Raw genomic sequence first — 23,076 nt, 5'->3', positions numbered from 1 at the left:
CAATTTCCTCGAGTACAGATCCTTTACCTCTTTGGTTAGGTTTATTCCAAGGTATCTTATGGTTCATGGTGCTATAGTAAATGGAATCAATTCTCTAATTTCCTTTTCTATATTTTCATTGTTAGTGTATAAGAAAGCAACTGATTTCTGTGAGATTTTGTATCCTGCCACATTAATGAATTGCTGTATGAGTTCTAGTAGTTTGGGGGTGGAGTCTTTTGGGTTTTCCACATAAAGTATCATGTCATCTGCAAAGAAAGAGAGTTTGACTTCTTCTTTGCCAATTTGAATACCTTTTATTTCTTTTTGTTGTCTGATTGCTGTTGCTAGGACTTCTAGTACTATGTTGAACAACAGTGGTGAGAGTGGGCATCCTCGTCGTGTTCCTGATCTCAATGGGAAGGCTGTCAGCTTTTCCCCATTGAGAATGATATTCGCTGCTGGTTTTTCATAGATAGATTTTACGAAGTTGAGGAATGTTCCCTCTATCCCGATACTTTGAAGAGTTTTAATTAGGAATGGATGTTGTATTTTGTCAAATGCTTTTTCTGCATCAATTGAGAGGACCATGTGTTTCTTCTCTCTTCTCTTACTGATTTGTTCTATCGCATTGATTGATTTGTGAATGCTGAACCACCCCTGCATCCCAGGGATAAATCCCATCTGGTCAGACACACGAAAAACTGTTCATCATCATTAGCCATCAGGGAAATCCAAATCAAAACCACATTGAGATACCACCCTACACCAGTTAGAATGGCCAAAATTAACAGGACAGTAAACAACAAGAGTTGGAAAGGATGTGGAGAAAGGGGAACCCTCTTACACTGTTGGTGGGAATGCAAGTTGGTGCAGCCACTCTGGAAAACAGTGTGGAGATTCCTCAAAAAATTAAAAATAGAGCTACCCTATGACCTTGCAATTACACTACTGGGTACCCAAGATACAGATGCAGTGAAAAGGGCCATCTGTAACCCAATGTTCATAGCAGCAATGGCCACAGTCATCAACTGTGGAAAGAGCCAAGATGCCCTTCAATAGACGAACGGATAAAGAAGATATGGTCCATATATACCATGGAATATTACACAACCATCAGAAAGGATGAATACCCAACTTTTGTATCAACATAGACAGGACTGGAGGAGATTACGCTGAATGAAATAAGTCAAACAGAGAAAGTCAATTATATGGTTTCACTTACTTGTGGAGCATAAGGAATAACATGGAGGACATTAGGAGAAGGAAAGTAAAAGTGAAGTGGAGTAAATCAGTGGGGGAGATGAAACATGAGAGACTGTGGACTGTGAGAAACAAACAGGGTTTTAGAAGGGAGGGCATGGGAGGATGGTGAACCTCGTGGTGGGTATTAAGGAGGGCACTTATTGCATGGAGCACTGGGTGTGGTACATTAAAAAAATGAATCTTGGAACACTGAGAAAAAAAAGAAACATAGAAGCTCACACCGCTGCTAGCAAAGATGAAAGAAAAAGCAAAGTCAGAAGTTGTAACAAATCCTTTCAGGTACTAATGTCTACCCCATTACAGGCTAGTCTATGTCTCTACTCCAGTTCTTCTGCCTTCCCCTCCCCACTACTCCCAAAGCCATGCCCTCTCTTGAGGGATTTGTCCTCTTCCTCTCCCTGTTCCAGCTCTGGGGAAAGCATATATATGCGCTCTTCCTCTTTTAAATATACTGCAAATCTCTGTGAACAAGGCTAAAACCCTGACCATCAACTGAGTTTGGTCTTCAAAGCACTCAGTGGTTCTTCTCAACTCCACCCTTTTAGATTACCTAGCAGCAGTAATGTCAAAGTCAGCTTGTCAAAATACCAAGTACCATACAAAATGAAAGTGAATTCTCTAGTCTAGTTCAGATAACACTGCAGTCCCAAATTTAGGGCTTCAAAACAAAAAATATGATTTATCCAGACATTTCTCCAGAAAGTCCAAGCACTTAAGAAACATCATTTTTGATTCACATACAACTCCAACTTGCAAGACTAGGGACCCACTTAAATTCTCAATCACTTGCTTCTCCACAATACCTCCATTTGCTAATCTCCTGAGCTCCATGGAATTAGCTGATATTACGTTAACTGATATCAGAGAAACCCACACTAAGAACAGGTTGCCTAAATGGCAAGATGAGATTTAATAGGGGCAATTACTATAAAGGCTTTCATTTAGTCTCAAAATAAAATAAACTGCACAAGTACAGAATAAAAATTTGCTTAGCAGATTTGGGGAATCTATTTAACAACAGATTTGAAAAGAGTCAACAGCATTTACTATTAACTGTAGCCATGGTGATGGGGGAGACAGAGGGAGAATTGGACACAAAATTCCACAAATGTCCAAATAATAAGTAATCAGTAAATGTTACTTGAACATCAATCTGCCATGTAAATATGAGTCAGAAAATCAAAGAATAAATTCAACAAAGTTCGATCTGAAACTTTGGATCTGTGGAGACAACCACCTCATTTTATAGATGTAGTGTCAATTTACCTTACTCCAATAATAAATCAAATCATGAGGTCAGGATGTGGTAAATTTTGTTTCATAAAAATCATTTCCAAACTACAGCTCCTCCCTATAATGAACTGATTGCCTCACAGAAGATAATGACTTCTCTGTCATTAGAGATACTTAAGTAGAGGCTTAATAACCAGTATTCAGAATTTGTGAAGTAGGGATCTCCTGCATTAAGTAAAAGGTTAATCTAAAATGTTACAATTTTTTTTTTTTTTTTTAAGTAGACTCCAGGTCCAGTGTGAGGCCCAGCATGGAGTCCAATGTGGGGCTTGAACTCAGGACCCTGCATCAACACCTGAACTGAGAGCAAAAGTCCAACACTTAACTGACTGAGCCACCCAAAGTCACATCTACATTTCTTTAAAAGTAAGATTATATTATTTTACAAGTTATATCAAAAATTAAACATTCATGTTTTCATTTTTTGACCAACTGAACTTAAGTTCACATCTTCAAGGTACAGCGATTATGGCAGCACATCTCATTTTATATTGTTTGTTCGTCTTGTCATTAAACTGTGAACTTCTTTGGGTCAGGGCCTGGGTTAGTATTTTATGAGTACTTTATGCATCTCTGCATTACTAGACCCTGCATTACAGGAAGGGATCCAGTATATTTCTTGAATAAACATTCCAGGAGTGTCTCTTTAGTATGTGGGTGGTCGCTACCACCAAGGTCCTCAATAAAATGGCAAGCAAATTTTCTCTTTTATCCTTTACTACCTTCATTTTTGAAGTCCTTTTCCCGTCTCTCAATGCTCTTTCAACTATCCAAAACTCCCACTTAGGTACCTCCCTCGTGCCCATGTGATATAAAATATCCCATTATCCAGAATAACCTATTCCTCCATATAAATGGAAGGCAACCTGACACTTTCAAAATGACAAATGAACATAACCTGTGACCCAGAAGGAATGTAGCTTATAGATATACTTTACATGTGTTAATATGCCTTATGTACATGGTTATTAATTTCCTAAGAGTTTATACTAGATTGTTTCTAATCTTGCCTATGCACATATCAATAGAACCGGTAAAATAACATAATGGTCCCACTACAAAATGAAGACTGTAATATCAAAAAAACGTTTTCTATGTATTAATGTATTATGTATGTGTTATATATGTATGTATGTATTATATATGTAATAATGTATTAATGTAGACTGACCCCTAAGATGTACTAAGTAAAAATCTGCATAGTGCAGAACTGTGTATTTGATACAGTAATATCTGTGCTAAAAAGCAAAGGAAGGAGGGAGAATGCACACACACAGATATTACAAAGTATTTCTCTGGAAAAAAAGAAAAACACTGGCTTCCAAGGAAGGGAATTGGATACCCAGAAGATAGGGGTGGGAGGAGACTTTTCACTACACACTCTTTTGTACCTTTTGAATTTAGAAAAAATGTGAGTGCATTAGATCTATTCAAAGTTAAAAAAAAAATTAAAAATGCCTTTCCACGCTCCCATCCCTTTCCCCTATACTATCTTCAAAACTCCAACTCAGGATATTTACTCTATGGAGCATAGATACTTCATGCTGATTTCAAAACTTTAAAGTTCTTTCTGGAAAACAATTTGCCAAGTAAGAGACTGTAAAGCCTAGTTCTTTTTAATCCAGGAATTCTACTTCTTAGAATTTAGTCTAAAGGAATAACAGGAGATAAGAGCAAAGACATAAGCACACAGATGGTTGTTACAGTATTTTATGGTTGAAAACAACCTATATGAATGACAATATGGTAGTGACAAAATAAATTACGATACAATCATAAATGGGATACTATATAGACATTAAAGCTGATATTTTAGAAGCATTTCTAAGGACAAGAAAATGGTCATACTACTAAAACTATATATAATGGGATTACAATTTCATCACTATTGAGTGGTCATCTTTTTTTTTCCCACGTCAACAAGTTGGGGGGGTATGTTGGTACACATAACAGATGTATGCACTGTGCCTTACCCTAGCCCCTAAAAAGAAATGGAGAAACTTTTATTTCTGATGATTAGCGCTAAAAGAATAATTGAATATCTTACTTTTCCCAATAGAAACACACTTTTATAGTTTCTCATTATATTTTATGTTGACTAGTGGGTATTACAAAAGTATGGTAGTTTACATAATGGAATTCAGAGACAAAAAGACTTAAGTTCAAATCCTATTTCTGCCAGACAGCCTCTAAGTAATCTTGGGGAAACTGCTTAACTTTTTTTAAGCCTGTTTTCTAAATTTGTAACAACAGCAATTTCAGAAGATGAGGACTGAGTTAATATATATAGATATAAGAATACTTAGCAGAGTACCTGGCAGATAAAATGCTCGACAATTCATTTATGCACTCATCCAACAGGCATTTAATAGTACCTACCACGTGCCAGTTCCTGTTATATATGCTGGACAGAAAATCAGAGAAAATCTTTACACAGCTGTAGGAAACAACATTGACACACAATATCTAATGTAAACAGTGCGCACATAAAGCAGTGAACAGTCCCAGCAGCTATCTGTGTATCTCTGCACTCACAGATACCCACAGAGCTTTTCCAGCAATACGATTGTCTGAACAGGGTTAGATCCAAGAACTTCACTGTAGTAGCATGAGATGTACCTACAAGAAAGTTTATTTTCAGTTCCAACCCGAACTAAAAAGTGTTGGAACACAGCCAGTGTGCACATATCCCTAACTAATCATAACTAGGGGCACCTGGGTGGTTGAGTCGGTTAAGTGTCTGACTCTTGCTCTCAGCCCAGGTCTTGATCTTGGGGTGGTGAGTTCAAGCTCCCTGTTGGGCTTCATCGTGGGGGTGAACTCTTGGGGGGAAAAAAAAAACCTCATAAAATGTTCATGCTAAGAGGAACCTGATAATTACCTGATCTTAACCTCCTGTTTTACAGATGAGGAAACAGAAGTGCCCAAATAGTTACATCTACATAATCTAGATATATTCTAAAGGCACAGGAAAAAAAGGATTGTTAGAAAAATCTATGGTGATTTCCCCCAAGTAGGACAAGTTGAAGGACTCAAGCCTTCCTCTGGAGAGCAAGAGTGGCTATAGGTGATGTAACTTGGTTGTATAGGTACTGAGGTACAATGATGAACCTAAATCAAAGTGGCAAATCATTCTGGGTTAAAATGAAGTTGAAACAGAACTGTGGTAAGAGAAGGAAGTGGTAACCACCCACCAGCTGCCTTTGAATTAAAGGAAGAGCAGAGTCAAGAGTCACACCTGGGCCTGCAAATAGCAAAAGGCCTCCTAGAGCCACAGCTGAAGAAAGAGCTGGTGGCACTATGCAGTTCACTATTTTAGAAGCACAGAGTAAGGCCTAAACGTCTTTTACCAGGAAAGAACAGTGTATGCAACCTGTGTAGGAACAAAAAAAAAGACCTTTAGGAGAAGAGAGATACCTACCATGAGATTCCTGCTCTTGAGGAGCTCACAACGTAAGGTGAAGAAGAGCCGACATGCTACAGATGGAGGGTAGTGCACACAATGGGCTGAGAGAGCAGAGAGAAGGGAGACTTGTCTCAAAGATGGTGCCTCCCCTGAGCCTTACAGAAGGCTAAAGAAGAAAGCAAAGTGTTCCCAGGAACATGCTGTACAAAGATTTGTATATAGATTTGGGAATAAGAGAGTTAAGTAGTTTAGAAAAATGTAAATGGATCATATAATCATGACATAAACAAAACTAAAAAAAAAAAAAAAAATTAACAAAATTCAGCACCTATTCATGATAAAACACAAAAGTCACCACATAAAGAAAGCCAATTTCTTAAACGAAGTGCTTTTCTTAAACAAGCAATAAATAGAAAACAAAAATTTGGGATGCCTCAGTGGCTCAATCAGTTAAGCACCTGCCTTCAGCTCAGGCTGTGACCCCAGTGTCCTGGGATCAAATCCCACATGGGGCTCCACATGAGAAGCAGGGAGCCTGCTCCTCCCTCTGCCTGCCACTATCCCCTGCTTATGCTTGCTCTCTCTCGCTCTCTCTCTCTCTGACAAATAAATAAACAAAAATCTTAGGAAAAAAAGGAAAACAAAAATTCAAAAATATATCATTTACAAAAGCATCCAAAATCAAATATCTAGGAATAAATCTAACAATACATAAGACCTGACCTCTAAAGGGAATGCTTCAAAGCATTACTTATTTGACATAAATTATGAAGGATATAAAATAAAATTCATTTATTTGTAAATGGAGGAACATGCCAGTCTCCTCACTGGACGATTCAATACTATAAGGTATCAGTATTCTGCAAAGTGATCTGTATATTTTAATAAGTGAATGTATTATTTATTTTAACTTTTTCTTTTAGTTGTTATGAATTTCTACTTTGGGTATTCTTTGTAGACCTTCTTATCATCAATTTCTGGAAAAACTCAAGAGGTATTTTAAAAGAATACTGTTCACGATCAAAAAACTGGGATGTATTATATCTTTACTACAGTTATTCAAATATTCTTTTCTTCATCTATAGTGAATTTATCAATTTCTTATTGTATTTTTAACAGTTCTAGCCTTATATATTTTGACATTATTAGTTGCATAAAGATTCATGACATGTCTTGAGAGACAGTACTTCATTAATATAAAATACACCTCTTTCTTCCCTTTAATGCTTTTATTGCTTGAATTTTGTCATGTATTAATCCTACTGTATTTAATCTTTTGGGGTCAGATTTGCTTTTTTCTATTCTACTATTTTCAACATTTTCATGTCACTTTAGGTGTCTTTTGAAAAAAAAAATAGCTAAGTTTGAAGCCCTCTGTGTACATTATTAATCCAACCTGAGAATCTGACTTTTCAACAGAGAAATTCAACTCTTCATTTTTATTAAGCATTCAAAGACTTATAACTGTCATCCATTTACCACTTAATTTTTTAACTTGGGTTTTATTTTTGTTAAAGTTATGTATGTATAGAGTTTAAGGTGTCAAATAGTTCTACAAGACTGTTACCCACACAACAAAAGGTTTCAGCCCCCCCAACACCCAGCCCTTCCTATTTCCTGCTCCACAGAAGGAATCACACTTTCTATACTTGAGTCTCTTAGTATTTAGCTTTATGTCATTCCCATACATTTTCAGAACAAAAACTCACTGAATTTAGCTAAAAGAGGGATGGTAGAGACACTGATGGAAATTTCAGGAACTTGATGAACCACACATACAGTTACTCAAGTTTTAATTTCTTGACTTCCCTAGTCTGAAATTTTCATCTTCCTTGTCAAACAAAATATCAAAGCAAGCTGTTCAATTCTGGTTGCAGTCTCCTAGAGGAATATGGCTAAATTAAACCAAGCAAGGACAAAAAGGCCAGCTAAAATGGTGGGACTTTTATACTTTTACAATACTCGTGTTTCTATAGTATTTTATAATATTTCTCACCATTAAATCCATGACTTCTTTGGGGGCATGAAGATGTGAGCATCTAGTGCTGTCTGAGCTCCTTTCAGAAGAACCAACCAAGGAAAGTTTTCAGACAACACGAAACAAATATCCAGGGGCTTAGCACTGTTAATATAGGTTTCAAATTGCTGTTAGCATTGATGCTACCTAGCATTTTGGTTACTGAAGAAGACCTCTATTAGGGGGTTGGTTATTAAAAGATAAGGGTCTGCCAGGGCTTGATGTTATTAGCCTTTGGAGAACTGAAGATAACAACATCGAATTATGCTGTACAGAATTATGTAGCATATGTATAGAATTGATGACATCTATACAGAAGTCAGTAATTACTAGGCCCTAGTATGGTTTAGAATGTTTCACAGGTGATTGTATCCATTTGCTCCATGAGATTTTCTCTCCAGTTCCAGGATCTCTAAGCTAAATTAGATGCAAGCACCCAATTGCTTAGAACAGCTATTTCCTTAGGATATACCATCTGTTTGCAATGCCCAGCTAATTCTGAGTCTGTTGCTCCCTGAAGACCATCCCCCACAGTTTCTGCCTGACTCCTAAATTCATATTTATTGAAACTCCTCCCTCCTTCTCCTTTTCCCATCATAAGGCAAGGGAAGGCTAGATCTAACAAAACTTAAAGGATGGGAAATGGTGGAAAGTCCCTAGCTAAAAGAATACGTGGCCATGTTTTTTATTTTTGGGTTTTTAAAGAATAAAGTGGAAGAAACGACTGTGATCTTGGAAAAAAGACTACATGAAGGGAGAGAGACCCAAGCTTATAAATGCATTATAAATAAGGAAGAGAACAAAAGTTAAAATTTACCATGGGAATGGTGAAAGCAAAACAATAGAAAAAAAAAATTAGAGCATTTTTTCATAGGAAAGTGATCTACAGTGATGACTACGTTAATTGGCTTGTTTGTTGGTGATTAGGGAATTTCAAATTTGCAATGCACAACTACCCTTTGTAATTAAAAAAAACAAAACAAAACAGGAGAGAGAAAAGAAAGAAAAGGAAAAGAAAACATCATGACAGATCTGTGGTTCTCAATCAATCCTTGAAGAATGTCAAAGAAAGGGCCTAGAATGTGTATCCCAGAGGCACTGGATCCTGATTGTTTTATTTCCTTTGGCTAAAGCAAGTACTGCTGGTTTGTCTATATTTAGAAAGATCAATGACAGAAACACATCTGGGATGATGAGGAGATACTACAGATTTATTTAAATTATGCTCCAGCAACTTTTTATTATGAAGATTTTCAAATATTCAGAAAAACTGACAACTGCAAACACCTATATACTCACAACCTAAATTCTGTAGTTGTTACTATCTTGTTATATTGATTTCATCATTATTTATCCATCTATGTATCCATCTGTTGAGGGTCTGATTTGATAGCATTTGAAAAGATCTTCCACAAATTTAGGTAATTAAAAAAATCATTCTCCGTAATGGAGACTTGGGTCATGATGAAAAGGGATGCTAAGTGAGGTTCTGAGTGAGGAAGATGCTGGATTCCTGTTTAGTCATTAGCTTAATTATTATCCTGAAATTACCCTGATTATCCTGAAATACCACATACCTTCTGAGCCACAGTTTCCTAATCTGTAAAATAAAGTGAGACAAAATGTAATCATGATCCCCTTAGTTATGATCCTTTCTAGCCTAAAAATTCTGTTTCTATGAAAAATAGTTTCCTTAATAACTGCCATTTACTTTGTTTTCTATGTAGCAGGAAGTATGCTATAATTTCATTTACTCTTCACAGGTCCTTTAAAGTTTTTGAGATACCACATGAAAACTACCAACTGTTTTTAGTAGCACGTAGCCAGTCTGACCTATTTCCAGTTGTACTTCCCCTTCACATTTTCAGTACTTTTTACTAGCATCAGTTTTGTACTGCTTTGGTGAACTAGTTGGAACCAGCAAACAGAAATTATCTATGCTCACTGAGAAAAACAAGCAACCTCTAGTCCCTGGTTTGTAATTTTTTTCCAAATGTGAAATGAGATAAAACAGCTAAAACTACTTTAACTTGTTTATTTTGGTAAAATAATTACATATAATTATTGTTGAAGAAAATCTACAATACACAATCTTGGTGTTTTTATTTAAATCTGTTGCACACTGAATAACAAAATTAAAATGTCAGTTTTTCAATTGCAGAAAGTACTCAAATCAACAGCCATGTGCTAAACAAAGAGACTCAATTAGAGCACATTATGGTTTGATTTGGGAATGAATACATCAAGGAAAAAAACCAACAAAGACCATACATATATTGTCGTGTTTGTACAAACGAAAAGCCATAGTTAGTGACTTTCTCTCTCTACATTCCTCTTCAGGCTTAACTATCTCCATGTTCATTACTGTCAAATATATTTATCAGTTCTCACTTCTAAAAGAAAAAGCCATTTGTTTTTGCTTTTTTCCATGAAAGCTATTTGTATTTCGATGCATATTTAAAGATCTTATATTGTAGAAATGTAACAGGATGCCCGCACAAGGTGTCCTAGAACTATAAATACGCACTATTATGTAATCAGTGAGGTTCACACCTAGGAAATCTGGATGGAATGGTTATCCTAAAGCAAATGAACAAAAATAAGGAGGCTCAGCCCTGTTGATGAGAACAAAACCCTGGAACTGCAGGATAAGGAAGGAAACTGAATCTACGCAAGTCATGGAGAGTGATAAACCCAAACTTTTCACTTAATTTCCCATGCCCCTATACAAAGACTTCTATAATAGATGATGTTCAAGAATAGGAAGAAACTTATTTTTCCCATTGAACTCGGCATGTCTCCAATCAAATAGCCTTCATGGTAACATCCGTGGGTATCTCTGACATGGATATTGGGGTTACTATGCAACCTACATGTGTAGGGCCACACTCTCCGAGTGAGTGTGGTCTCTCCAAAAGGAAGTCATCGTTCCCAACATCCATCACCCAGAAAGGAGGCAGCTCTTCAAAAAGGAAACCCAAGCAAAGACACTCTCTGCACCTTGCTGTTTTGGCCCTGTTTGAAGAAAGATAAATGCCTAGCTCTATTCACTTCTGGTGGCAGCACTCAGATGATGGAGACAGGCCAAAAGATAAGGACATGAGGAAAATGTCTTTGTAAACCAGCCTGAACAGTTTCATGTTGCTTTCTCTATTCATTAACCTCCAGCTTTTAGCAAAGCTTGATTTAAACGCTACAATCTTACCTCAGCTGTTCCACTGGCATTAGGGTAAAACTAGTGTGTCCATACTTGGATCACAGACTTAGTATGAAGAAGAAAAATGGTAGCATGCTCCTCACTACATGTTGAAGAGATTCTCTGAGAAAGAGAATCAGGGCTGAGGTCCAGCAACCCCTTATCACTTAGAGATTCTCCCTGAGTTGCATCTTTGTGTCTGGGGTTCCTCTTTATTAAGGAAAGTGGCAGCCTCCCATAAATGCTCAATAATAGGCAACAAAATGCAAATTATCAGGTTCCCTTATTGCTCTCACTGCTAGAAAACACAGAGCTAACTATTGTGTTCAACTACAAAAGCTTTCCTCAGCTTAAAGTTATGGATAATTGTTCTTTCTTTTCCCCTTTTACTTATTGGCTCTTATCTTTCTGATCATTAGTTCTGGTCTTACTGCATATGTTTTTATTTCAAGCTTCCTAAAATCCTTTTCTGGAAAACAGCCAGAGTACACAAGCTGATCAGTGAATAAATTTTTCCCACATAAGAAAGTTACAAAATAACGCTCATTTCAAAGCTATGAATGCTAGGGAGGTTGAGAGCCTGTATGTTGGCCTCTTTTCTACCTCATCCAGGAACCAGAGCAGATTCCCAAGATGTCAAAGAGAGCATGAAGGCTAATGTCAGTACAATCAAAAGATCACAAATAATTCTGAGTACATACTTCTTTGGCATTGGAAGGGGGTAAAGGGAACAAAGCACAGATCTGCAATCCAGGAGAGAAGAGTATCTCAGTGAACAGAGCAAGGTTCCAGATCTAAGCTAGGAGTTCAGGGTCAAAATAAATACTTCACTTAAGGTGGCTTTTTAGGGCACCAGAATTGAAAGACAGCAAGAGAGAGAATGAGGTCGAAGGCAAATGTTGGTAATTGCTTCTTTGCCTAAGATTCCCTCCCATTACCAGCCATGTTCTAGTCTTACATCTTGCTGCCTACTCCACTTGATGATGCTACCTTTACCTCAAACTCAACATGTTCAAATCAGATTTCATTTCCCCTCAATCTTTCTTTCAGCTATTTCATTACTAGGCATTACTAGGCATAGTTAGGCATTATGCGGGTGTAAAAATCCTGGTCATTCTTTTTTTGATTTCATGTAGTCCTTAATTTTCGTACTTCAGCTTTCTACAACTAAGATCTACTGCCATTTAACAAATACTTACGGAGAGCCTATAACACACCACATACTGTCTGTGTCCTTTACACTGGTGAACAAGACAAAAATATCCATTATCACAGAGCTTATATTCTAGTAGGAAGAAGGAGATAACAGACATAGTAAATAAGTAACTATGGGTAAGTAAATAAAGGATTTCAGGAGGTAGTAAATGTTACAAAAAAAAAAGGGGGCAGAATAGGATAATAGCAATTTTTTAAAGGGTGGTCAGGGTAAGCCTCATTGAGAAAAAGGTTAACATTTGAGCAAAGATGTGCAAGAGGTTGAGGGAGGAGGCTGTGCAGATACATAGGGAAGAGCATGGAGGCAAAGTGACAGCCATATAAACAAAGGCCCCACTACCAGCTCCTATGATTTCTTTGAAATGTCATAGAACCACCCTTCTACTCCATTCCCAATGCCTCATCCACTCTAAACTCTACCCATCCCACAAGGCAGGAGATCAATTCCTACCATTTCTATAAAGCAGTGCCTGTGGTTGCTATTATTGAATCTGTAATTATCATATTTCCCAAACATCTTATTTCTTGAAAGCAAGTTCGCCTCTTTCTCTATTTCCCATTGTGTTGGCCTCTACTAAATATTCGTTAAGATTGAATGAGCTATTTCTTCTACAAAGCTGAAGCTCTTTGCCAACTTAAAAACACGTTTTTTCAAAGATTTTATTTATTTACTTATTCGAGAAAGAGAGAGGGAGAGAGAGAGCATGTGCCACGAGAAGCAGGTTCTCCACCAAGCAGGGAATCCAATATCGGACTCTATCTGGGACTCCAGGGTCATAACCTGAGCTGAAGGCAGATGCTTAATCAACTGAGCCACCCAGATGCCCCTAAAAACACTTTTATTAGCAGGGTGCGCCTGGGTGGTTCAGTTGGTTTAGTATCTGCCTTCAGCTCTGGTCACGATCCTGAGGTCCTGGGATGGAGATCCAGCATGGGGCTCCCTGCTCAGTGGGGAGTCTGCTTGTCTCTCTCTCTCGATCCCTCTGCCCGTCCCTGCCACTTGTGCACTATCTCGCTTGCTCTCTCTCAGGTAAATAAATAAAATCTGCTTTAAAAAAAAAAAAAAAAACAAACTTAATAGTTCTGATAAACTGCTGAAAAAGACAGAATGATTAAAAAATGGTTTTATCATATTAAAAAAAAGCATTGGGGGGGTAGAACAAGCCAAAGTGTTCATGGTGGACAGTGACAGCTTTCTTTTCTCAATTCAGATTTTCAGATACTTTCAGGTCTGTGCTCATGTTACTCTGAAAAGCAAAGAGTTTGCTATGAAAATACATAAATCAATACAACTAATGAGTGATCAACTATCATTAGACTCATCAGAGAGATTCAAATTACCTAAAACTATAATTCAAAGACTACAAGCCTCTGAGTAACTTGGAGTTGTGGAGAGGCAAACTATAGTCAAGACAAGCTGAAGCAAAGGCCCATGGTTAAAAAAAAAAAAGAGGAAATCTTCCTGATGAAGTGCCAAAACAAAGACTTTACTGTCTATGGAAGCAACACGATATACAGGTAAGAGTACACCGTCTGAAATGCTCAAGCGCAGGTCCCACCATTTATTAACATCATGACCTCAGTTTCCTGGTCTGCAAAATGGAAACACAGAAGCTCTTATTTTGACAAACTTTCATAGATGCAAACTAAGTTCCAATCTGAGCAAAAATCCTGTTCATTCTGGCTACCCAAGCAGATGGAGTTAATGGTCATGCACAATCATCTGAACTTCAGTGGTTAGACTATTGTTAGTCTACAGACCTCTATTATATCTGATGCAGTGTCTTTTTAAAAATACATATATTTATGATTAAAAGATGAAAGAATATTAATATCTTTGGATAACATCTAAGAGAGCTGAAAAGAATCTTTGGTTGGAACCAATGTCATCAAACCTACAGTTACCTCTTGAGCACTGGTCACCTGGACTTAGTAACAAACAGATGTTAAAAAAAATCTTTTGGAATGGGGCATCTGGAAAATTTTTTTTTTATTAATTTTATTTTTTATAAACATATAATATATTTTTATCCCCAGGGGTACAGGTCTGTGAATCACCAGGTTTACACACTTCACAGCACTCACTATAGCACATACCCTCCCCAGGGTCCATAATCCCACCCCCCTCTCAACCCCCCTCCCCCCATCAACCCTCAGTTTGTTTTGTGAGATTTGTCTCCCTCCCAATTCCATCTTGTTTCATTTACTCTTCTCCTACCCCCTTAACCCCCATGTTGCATCTCCTATCCCTCATATCAGGGAGATCATATGATAGTTGTCTTTCTCCGATTGACTTATTTCGCTAAGCATGATACCCTCTAGTTCCATCCACGTCGTCGTAAATGGCAAGATTTCATTTCTTTTGATGGCTGCATAGTATTCCATTGTGTATATACCACATCTTCTTTATCCATTCATCTGTTGACGGACATCTAGGTTCTTTCCATAGTTTGGCTATTGCAGACATTGCTGCTATAAACATTCGGGTGCACGTGCCCCTTTGGATCACTACGTTTGTATCTTTAGGGTAAATACCCAGCAGTGCAATTGCTGGGTCATAGGGTAGTTCTATTTTCAACATTTTGAGGAACCTCCATGCTGTTTTCCAGAGTGGTTGCACCAGCTTGCATTCCCACCAAAAGTGTAGGAGGGTTCTCCTTTCTCCGCATCCTCGCCAGCATCTGTCATCTGGGTGATGCAGTCAGCTGAGAACTGACCCTGGGTTTTGGTTCAGGTTGTGATCTCCACCCAGGTCATGAGATGGAGCCCCATGATGGGCTCCACACTGAGTGAGGAGTCTGCTTAGGATTCTCTCTCTCCCCCCCTCCTGCCTGTGCTCTCTCACATGCACGCTCTCTCTCTCTCTCTCTAAAATAAATACATCTTTTAAAAATCCTTTTGGAAGGGGTGCCTGGGTGGCTCAGTGGGTTAAGCCTCTGCCTTTGGCTCAGGTCATGGTCTCAGGGTCCTGGGATCAAGCCCTGTGTCCGGCTCTCTGCTCAGCAGGGCGCCTGCTTCCTCCTCCCCCTCTGCCTGCTTCTCTGCCTTCTTGTGATCTCTCTCGCTCTCTCTGTGTCAAATAAATAAACAAAATAAACAAATAAATAAATAAATAAATGAAAAATAAAAATTCTCTTGGAAATTACCTGGTACATAAGTAAGAAGATTTTGTGCTATTATACAATTATCACCCAGGGTTGGCTATGAGAATTAAATGACATAGGCAGATAGAATCCTGCCACATTTTTTTTTAAGATTTTATTTATTTATTTGAGAGGAAGAGAGAGCATGAAGCAAAGGCGAGTGCAGAGGGGGAGGGAGAGAGAATCCCAAGCAGACCCTGCACTGAGCATGGAGCCCTACAAGGTGCTCCTGCTCCATCTCACAACCAGGACATCATGACCTGAGTGAGCCCAAAACAAAAGTCGAGGTTTAACCCACTGAGCCACCCAAGCTCCCCTAGCACATTCTTATATGTTCTTTTCAGACTGATAAAACGGTACATGGACCACTGAATCTTCAAAAGAAATGTCAAAGCAACCTGTATCCCCTGCGAGTCATATTTTTTTTTAAGTTAGGAATCATTCTTTATAATGTGTATTCTCTTGGAATGCCAAAACAAGAGAGCAGTTTTACAAAAGGCCAGATCTGATCTATAAAATTGGACCCATACAAACTGAATCCAGACTTACTCTATTCTTACTCTTCATAATGTTTGAGAAAGTGATTGTCTTAAGGCAAAAGCCCTACAAATCAACCAATCATAAGTCCATATCAAAAAAGGTAACCATAAGAAACCTATCTGCATTATCTGGGCCAAAACTGTACAGCTAAAACTGGATCTATTTCAAAGTAGCAACAAACTTAATGTTTATGAATAATGTTTGGATTTGATATTGTGAAAACTCAATTAAGAAAGGCATTAATTACACTAACTATTGGAGCTAGGCTCAGTCAAGATAAACCATAATTTTTAAGAAAGTTTTCCCAAGCCAGTTCTATGAGACAAAGCAAGAAAATCACTGAGAAACATGCCAGTATCTGCTCAATTCCAGAAGCAGGAAGCAAAGATGTGACCCAATCACATGATAATAAACCACAGTCCATCTGTTCAGAGAACTCGCATTATGTAAGCCACAACCAAGAAAGAACAGCAAAAGGCAGGCAGTTTGTTGACATGTGCAGAGGGCTCTGTGGTTTGAAGAAACATGTTCTCACATCAAAAGAGCCATCCATAAAATAATGGCATTTTCAAAACCCACGTCATTAGAAATGAACATATCTGATACACTACAAAGATACTACCTGAATGGTGCAGAGTTCAGATAAACTGTTTCAACAGGCCTAAAAGAACCTTTCAGCAAAGGTCTACACATAAGCAGCCCTTCCCAGAGGAACAGATTTATCTCCCTCTCCATTACTTTGTTTATGTCAGTTTCCTATTTAATTTCAAAAACAGAGGAGATCATCTAAAATTCTAAACCTAGACCTTGTAACTGCAAGGCCTTTCAATTACATCCATTTTAATTAAACCCCAGTTTCACCATCTTTTAAACTACTGAAGCCTACTCTTCTCAGTCAATAAGCTCTACACCAGGTCTTTTTATCATCAATATAAAAAAGATATTGACCTCCTCTTGAGGACTTTTTAACCACCACCACCATCACCACCACCACCACCCCTCCCTGCCCACAGTCCATCAGAAGTCACTTTTCATAAGTTCTGTGAAATTCAAGATAACTTCACTTAGGTAAGTCACTCCATTAACCCTGCCCTCCCCCCTCCAAGTCCTTCATACCTTAAAGAGCACAGATTTGGAATGAGATAATCTAAATTCTTGTCTTAGTTCTGCCTGACCCTGAGAAATTCACCTAACCTCTTATGTTATTTTCTTCCCTTATAAACTGAAGTGACTTAGAATCTTCACCAATTGAATGCCTACCCCTGGTGGGCGGCCCATAGTATTATTTTCCCTTATTCATCCCACTTAGATTACCTTTTTATTTTGTTTCCAGTCACAGATTACAGAGTTTTCAGAACTGGGGGAAAGAAATAGTGGTTAATACATCCAAACCCTACAGTATAGAATAAGGAACTCAACTCTAAAGAGGAACTTGCCAGCCAGTCAATAAAACTTTTGGTTCTGCCCTGGAGTAGGCCTCAGGATAGCTTACCACTCATCAAATCTCCCTCTCTGCCCACTTGAATTCTAGCTACCCTTCAAAGTCAGTTTAAGTCCTGAAGTGTCCAGAAAGCCTCCCCCAATCACATCAGCCTACATTAATCATTTCTCTCTTTGACTGTTGATGCCTTTCTGTAGGGGTGATATTAAAAATATTTAACAACTGGTTCCAAAATGGTACCAACCAATCAGAAAGGATGTCTGATCAATCAAAACACATGTGACCCAGTGGCAATTGCTGCCTGAACATCAGTCCTACCTATTACTGTCAATACAAAATAGCAATCTCAAACTCCAAAACAACTCTCATTTGGTCTTCAAGAGCTCACGAATTAGAAAATGTGGGTACCATTTAGATTTTCTGCATAACTGGAGGTGAAGTTGGGTCTAATAATCAAATCTAATAACCAACTGCTCTTTTGTCACATTACACAACTTTCCTATTATTATATACACAGAATGGTCAATTAATATTGCATAAACTGTACTCATGTAAAACAGTATAAATACCAAAGAATGTTCAGTCAAATGAAATTCATTTAATCAACAAGCATGTAAATGGAACAGAATATAAAACACAGTGTTAGGATCTGAGAGCATAAAGGAAAGAAAAGACATACCTTTGCCCTCTGGGGACCTATAACACATTCACAAGTATAGATAAATAACAGCACAAGACGGTAGAAATAAACAACCAAACTGTAACCCTAAGTGCTCTACAGTTCGGGGAAATAAAGAATTCAGGAACTAAACCAGTACATGAAGCCAGAACTGAGAACTTCTCTCCTCATACTCCCAAAAGGGACAAAATTAAGTATGTAGTTAAAAGGGAAAAAGAAAAAAAAAAATTCAGGAGTCAGTGGAAAAACAGAAATGGTTGGAACTGAGGGCTTAGAGTAGTAGCAAGAAGTGAGATCTTTGGTTGAATACTCAGAGATGGCTTAATCATAAGCCACAAGTGCTTCTCTAAGTGCTGAATACAAATGGAAAATCTTGTAAACCCTTTGTGAGGATGCCTGAGGAAGATTAGCTTGGCAGTAGCCTATAGAAAAGCCTACATGAGAGAAAGTGGAAAACAACTAAATTTAAGAGTAACAGGCAGGACTAACCTGATGGCTGCATACAAAGAAAGGAAGAGACATTCAAGAGGCACTGATAAAAAGAAGAGTTGGGTTCTAGGCATGTTTTCAAAGAAAAAACTCACATGATGGCAGAAAGGAAACCAGATTCTCACAAGGGATATACATGTGTGTATATATATATACACATATATCTCACAAGGAATATATATGTAGACATAGTACAGTACTCATCTGTGTCCTAGGGACAGGGAACTAATTTCCCTACAGAAATCAATGTTAGAAAGAGGAGAAGCTAGGCAGAGAAATACAAAACTGACAGCCAGACAATAAGGAACAACTGCAAGGTCTTAAAAAGGAAGCCAAATTATAAATTTAAAAGTGCATTTGAACTTCTTCAGAATGTATGAAAGATCAACATCAACACAACCAACAAGCGTGGGCAGACCAGTCGAGGTAGTCTAGGCTTAAGAATTATTACTCACCTGAACCAGCTTTGTATCGTATACATGCCAGGTAGTCTATAAGCTTCTCCCAAACATAGACTGAGCAATGTTCCTTATATCAATTAAGCCTAAAACTGTTACTTGAATACATGAACGCTTAGTGTGCCAGGCTAAGTGGAAAAGAGTGAACTTAATGCCAATAGGTAACTACTGATTCTCCCACCTGTCCACATATTTACCTTGCCCCCACTCCTTAGACCAGTGTCAAATATCCAGTTTCCTCTAACGTAGGCCCAATATGAAGAGACTCCAGGAATGTGCTAGGAGTCAGAAGGAAGCCAACCTGATTTACATATTGTAAGGGTAAAATTAAAAATTGGATAATAAAGACCAATTATTCATTAGTGGACTGAATAGAAATATGGATTGTGCCAGTCATGTGTGTGCGTGTATACACACACACACAGTTTTGGGGGGGTTTTTTGTTTTTTTTTTTTAATAAAAGCACATAGGTTTTTGAAACACTGAACTCTGGGTGCAAATCCTAACTCCAGTCCCTAGCAATTGAGTATTTAACCTGTTCCAAATTCAGTTTTCTCATCTATAAATGGGCCAAATGCCACTAACCCTGAGGGTTTTATCATAAGCGTTAGATAATGTACTCTGGTGTACTTCACGCGTCTACATCATAGTAAGCTCTTAACAGACAGCTACCGGCACTCTCATTCTTGAGCTTTTGTTTTTTAAAACATTTGGTATTCAGTTTTAGAGACAGAAATGTACTTTCACTGTAATTTAGTTTCTAACACTAAGGATCTATATTTCAGTTTCTAGTATTTTAATCTGGATGTTAACAAAGTTTTTCACTGTTCTTTCCAGGGAGATTGGTTATGACCACGTACCCCATCCTGATTTAGTATTTTGGAAAACGGAGCAAACATTCTCCCTTGAAAGCCCACTACACAGAGACTACTGATTCAAACCACTGTCACTCAAGAAAAGGAACACTAGCGATATTCCTTCGAGGAAATAAAAGCATTTGATCAATTCACAGAGTCATTTCCATTCAAACATTCCAAACCCCGCAGAGTGAGCAAACGTTCAAGTTTCTACTACGAAAACAATCTGTAGCCTTCTGGTTACTGGATTCACTTCAACACTTCCAGACGCACGAAAGAAGAAACATTCCGCACATCTTCGTGCCTCCTCCTCCTCACACAAAGCTTCGCGACTCCACTTCCAAAGCCACCCCAGGCTGGAGAAGCAGCCCCTCTCAGCCGGGTCGGGCCGGCGACCTCAGCCAGGCCGGCCCTGTGACCCGGGAGTCTCCATCACACGTCGCCCCCTCCCACCGCCCGGCAGGCTCAGAGTTCCTACCCCACCCGGGAAGGCTCGGTCGACCCCAACCCCGCCCCAGGCTCCGGGAGCCCCGGGCACCCTCCCGCTCGCGGGTGGGGGGTGCCCAGACAACGCCACACAGCGCCCCGGCTCCGCCAAGCCCGGCCAGCCGCACACCCTCTGGCCCTCGGTCCGCGCCCCCTCGTTCCCCAGAAGGCAGCCCAGTCCTCGGACCGCTCTACCCGACGCCACCTCCCCCAGGGGAGCCGGGAGCAGGGGCCGCCACCGGCTGCCGGGCACATCCACCAGCGCTCAGACACACGCCCCCGCCCCGCCCCGCCCGCGCTCCCTGCCCGCAGTTTGCGTGGCGGCCGCCAGGCCAGGCCAGCCCGGCCCCGGGCGGGCGCCGCCACCTGCGCCCCCGGCCCCGCGCCATGTTTGAGAAAGAGAGGGAGCGAGCCAGAGGCCGGGCCCGGCCCGCGCGCCCCGCAGCCGCCCGCCAGCCCCGCCGCGTTGCCGCTCACCCGTCGTCCCCGGAACCAGCGTCGCCGCCGCCGCCGCCAACACGAGGAGGAGCAGCCGGGGACGCGGAGCAGCGGCCGCCGCCTCCATGGTCCCGCCACCACCGCCTGTGGCCCGGTCCGGCCCGGCCGCCGCCTCGCCTCAGCAAGCCTTGCCTCGCCCCACCTCCCGCCGCCGCCGCGGCCTCGCTCCGGCCCTTTGTAACTGCTCGGGGGCTGAGCGTCCATTGGCTGCCGGGCTCCCGCCGGCCCCGCCTCCCGGCCGTCTGCGAGCGGCCGAGCGGGACCCAGCCCGGAGCCCCGCCTACAGGCCCCCTGGACAGCCAATCCACAGCCGCGGGCGCCCGGCCTCTGGCCACGCCCCCAGACTCCCCCGGGGGCAGTGCTGCCAGACCCCTGCCCTAGCCAGAGCCGCTCCCCGCTAGGAGGAGGCGGAGTAGAGGCAGGGTGTAGCGCGCCCTGGCATGGCCTATCCTCGGGCCCCGGAGGTCTAGGGTTATGCGAGGGGTGTGTCTGGGTGTGAGTCGCTTTCGGAAAAAGGCTGTGGCCGCTCTAGGCTCTTTTCTTGTAGCCTTCTCGAAGATCGTAAGATCTAGTACTGACCCCAATCCCACCCGAACCCCATTCACAACCCTGCACCACCAATCCCCAACACGTTCACTCAGATCCGAGGTATCGTCACGCAGCCTTCAACTTCCACTTCTCAGATCCACGCCTCAACTTTCAACATGCCCCCAAAATCTTTCCTCAGTGCCTTCCCTATACGACTCAGTCTTCTGTTTCCTCCCGCTGTTAGTGTCTAATCCCAACCGAATTCCAGGCCCTGAAAGTCCTGAAATCCTGGTTTCAGACTTCATTCAGATCCTGAGCTCCGACACGCCCCCCAAATAGCCTCTCTTCTTCGGAACAAAGAGCAGACCCAGAACGGGGCTCCAAATCACACTCCTTCCTTCTGACCTCTTCCTAATCCAGGTGGGAAAGGGAAGGACCCCATCCTCACCCCCAAAGGACTAGGACTCCTCTTCTTAGCTCGCAGCACTCCTCCTTTGGCGGAGGGGGAGCAGTCAATACTTTGACTTGCCTCTGACACGCCTGCACAATAATTCTGAGGTGTCACTAGAAACCCAAATAAACTCGGCTACGTTTTCATTCTGAATTCCTAATTTATTGTGAGACGCTCCACCCACCTTCCCTCTGGGACACCAAAATGAGCTCCAGATTTGTAATTCTTCCTGTCAGACTAGTCCTCTTTTCAGACACAAACACAGCCGAGGAGGCTGTTACATAGAACAGAGAACATTTTTCCACAGAACCTTTTAAGGGGAAAATTTTATTTTCTGTGTGATTTGAGCTTGGAATTAAATAAACCTTGGTGGCAGGAATCAGAGTCACCCTCTGGGATCGATTTGCGAATCACTTTAGCGCTGCTCCTCCGTGAGCACTTGACCTGCCTGCCAAGACTTCCGTCCAGAGCTGTAAGAGAGCAGGGTGGGGGTGTCGGAGCTGGGATCTGAGACCTCCCCTATTCCCCTCCTGAGTAGGACTCTTATTTGAACAAGTCCGTTAACCTTTCTGAGTGTCCATGTCCTCATCTGTAAAATGGAAATAATATCTACCTCCCAAGGTCAGTGAGAAGATAAAAGATTTGGGGCTTCTTCTCCCCCTCTTTCAAGTTCTATTTCTAGGCCCTTCCTCCAGACACTTCATCCTCTTCCCTGGACGAGTAAGGGGGGGTGGTTATACACGGAACTGCCTACCTAGGGATGCAGCTACTAACAAAAACATGGCATAGCCTGCTCTCTTGGGCTCTCTTGGTTGCTGGAGGCCATCAGCAGCAAGCTCTCCGCCTACTCCCTGCCATGGGCCGACCAAGCAGGCAAAGACAGCTTCTGGCTGGTTCCAGTCCCAATCTGCGCTCTCAGTTCCAGTCTTTTCAGAGGAGATGTGGAGGGTTAAGTCCAGGTCTTAGGATACCTGATGTCTGTAGACTGTTTTTCCACTGCTCTAGTCTCAGTGTCTTCCATGAGAGCTCAGGAGATATTTATTGTATGAATGAATGAATGAATGAATGAGTCTCCTCAGACAAGTGAGGTGTCCTCTCATCAGATTCTCTTATTAGATTCTTCATCTCTAAAAT

The 23,076-nt window shown here is 40.7% G+C and overlaps 1 protein-coding gene across 2 annotated transcripts in view; it reads right to left on the bottom strand.

The window, feature by feature from the left end:
• Window positions 1-21,128, bottom strand: part of TGFBR1 (transforming growth factor beta receptor 1) — a 56,687-nt gene extending 35,559 nt beyond the window's left edge. For both annotated transcript variants that reach the window (XM_047700172.1, XM_047700173.1), the window contains exon 1: window positions 20,943-21,128. In XM_047700172.1, the coding sequence (XP_047556128.1) occupies window positions 20,943-21,030 (88 nt within the window). In that variant the 5' untranslated portion in view covers window positions 21,031-21,128. The remainder of the gene's footprint in view (window positions 1-20,942) is intronic.
• Between the last annotated feature and the right edge of the window lie 1,948 nt (window positions 21,129-23,076).

The sequence above is a fragment of the Lutra lutra genome, chromosome 13, assembly GCF_902655055.1.
Source record: "Lutra lutra chromosome 13, mLutLut1.2, whole genome shotgun sequence".
Taxonomy (NCBI): Eukaryota; Metazoa; Chordata; class Mammalia; order Carnivora; family Mustelidae; genus Lutra; species Lutra lutra.
The sequence above is the reverse complement of the archived record's forward strand: the minus strand, read 5'-3'. Positions and strand labels throughout refer to the sequence as shown.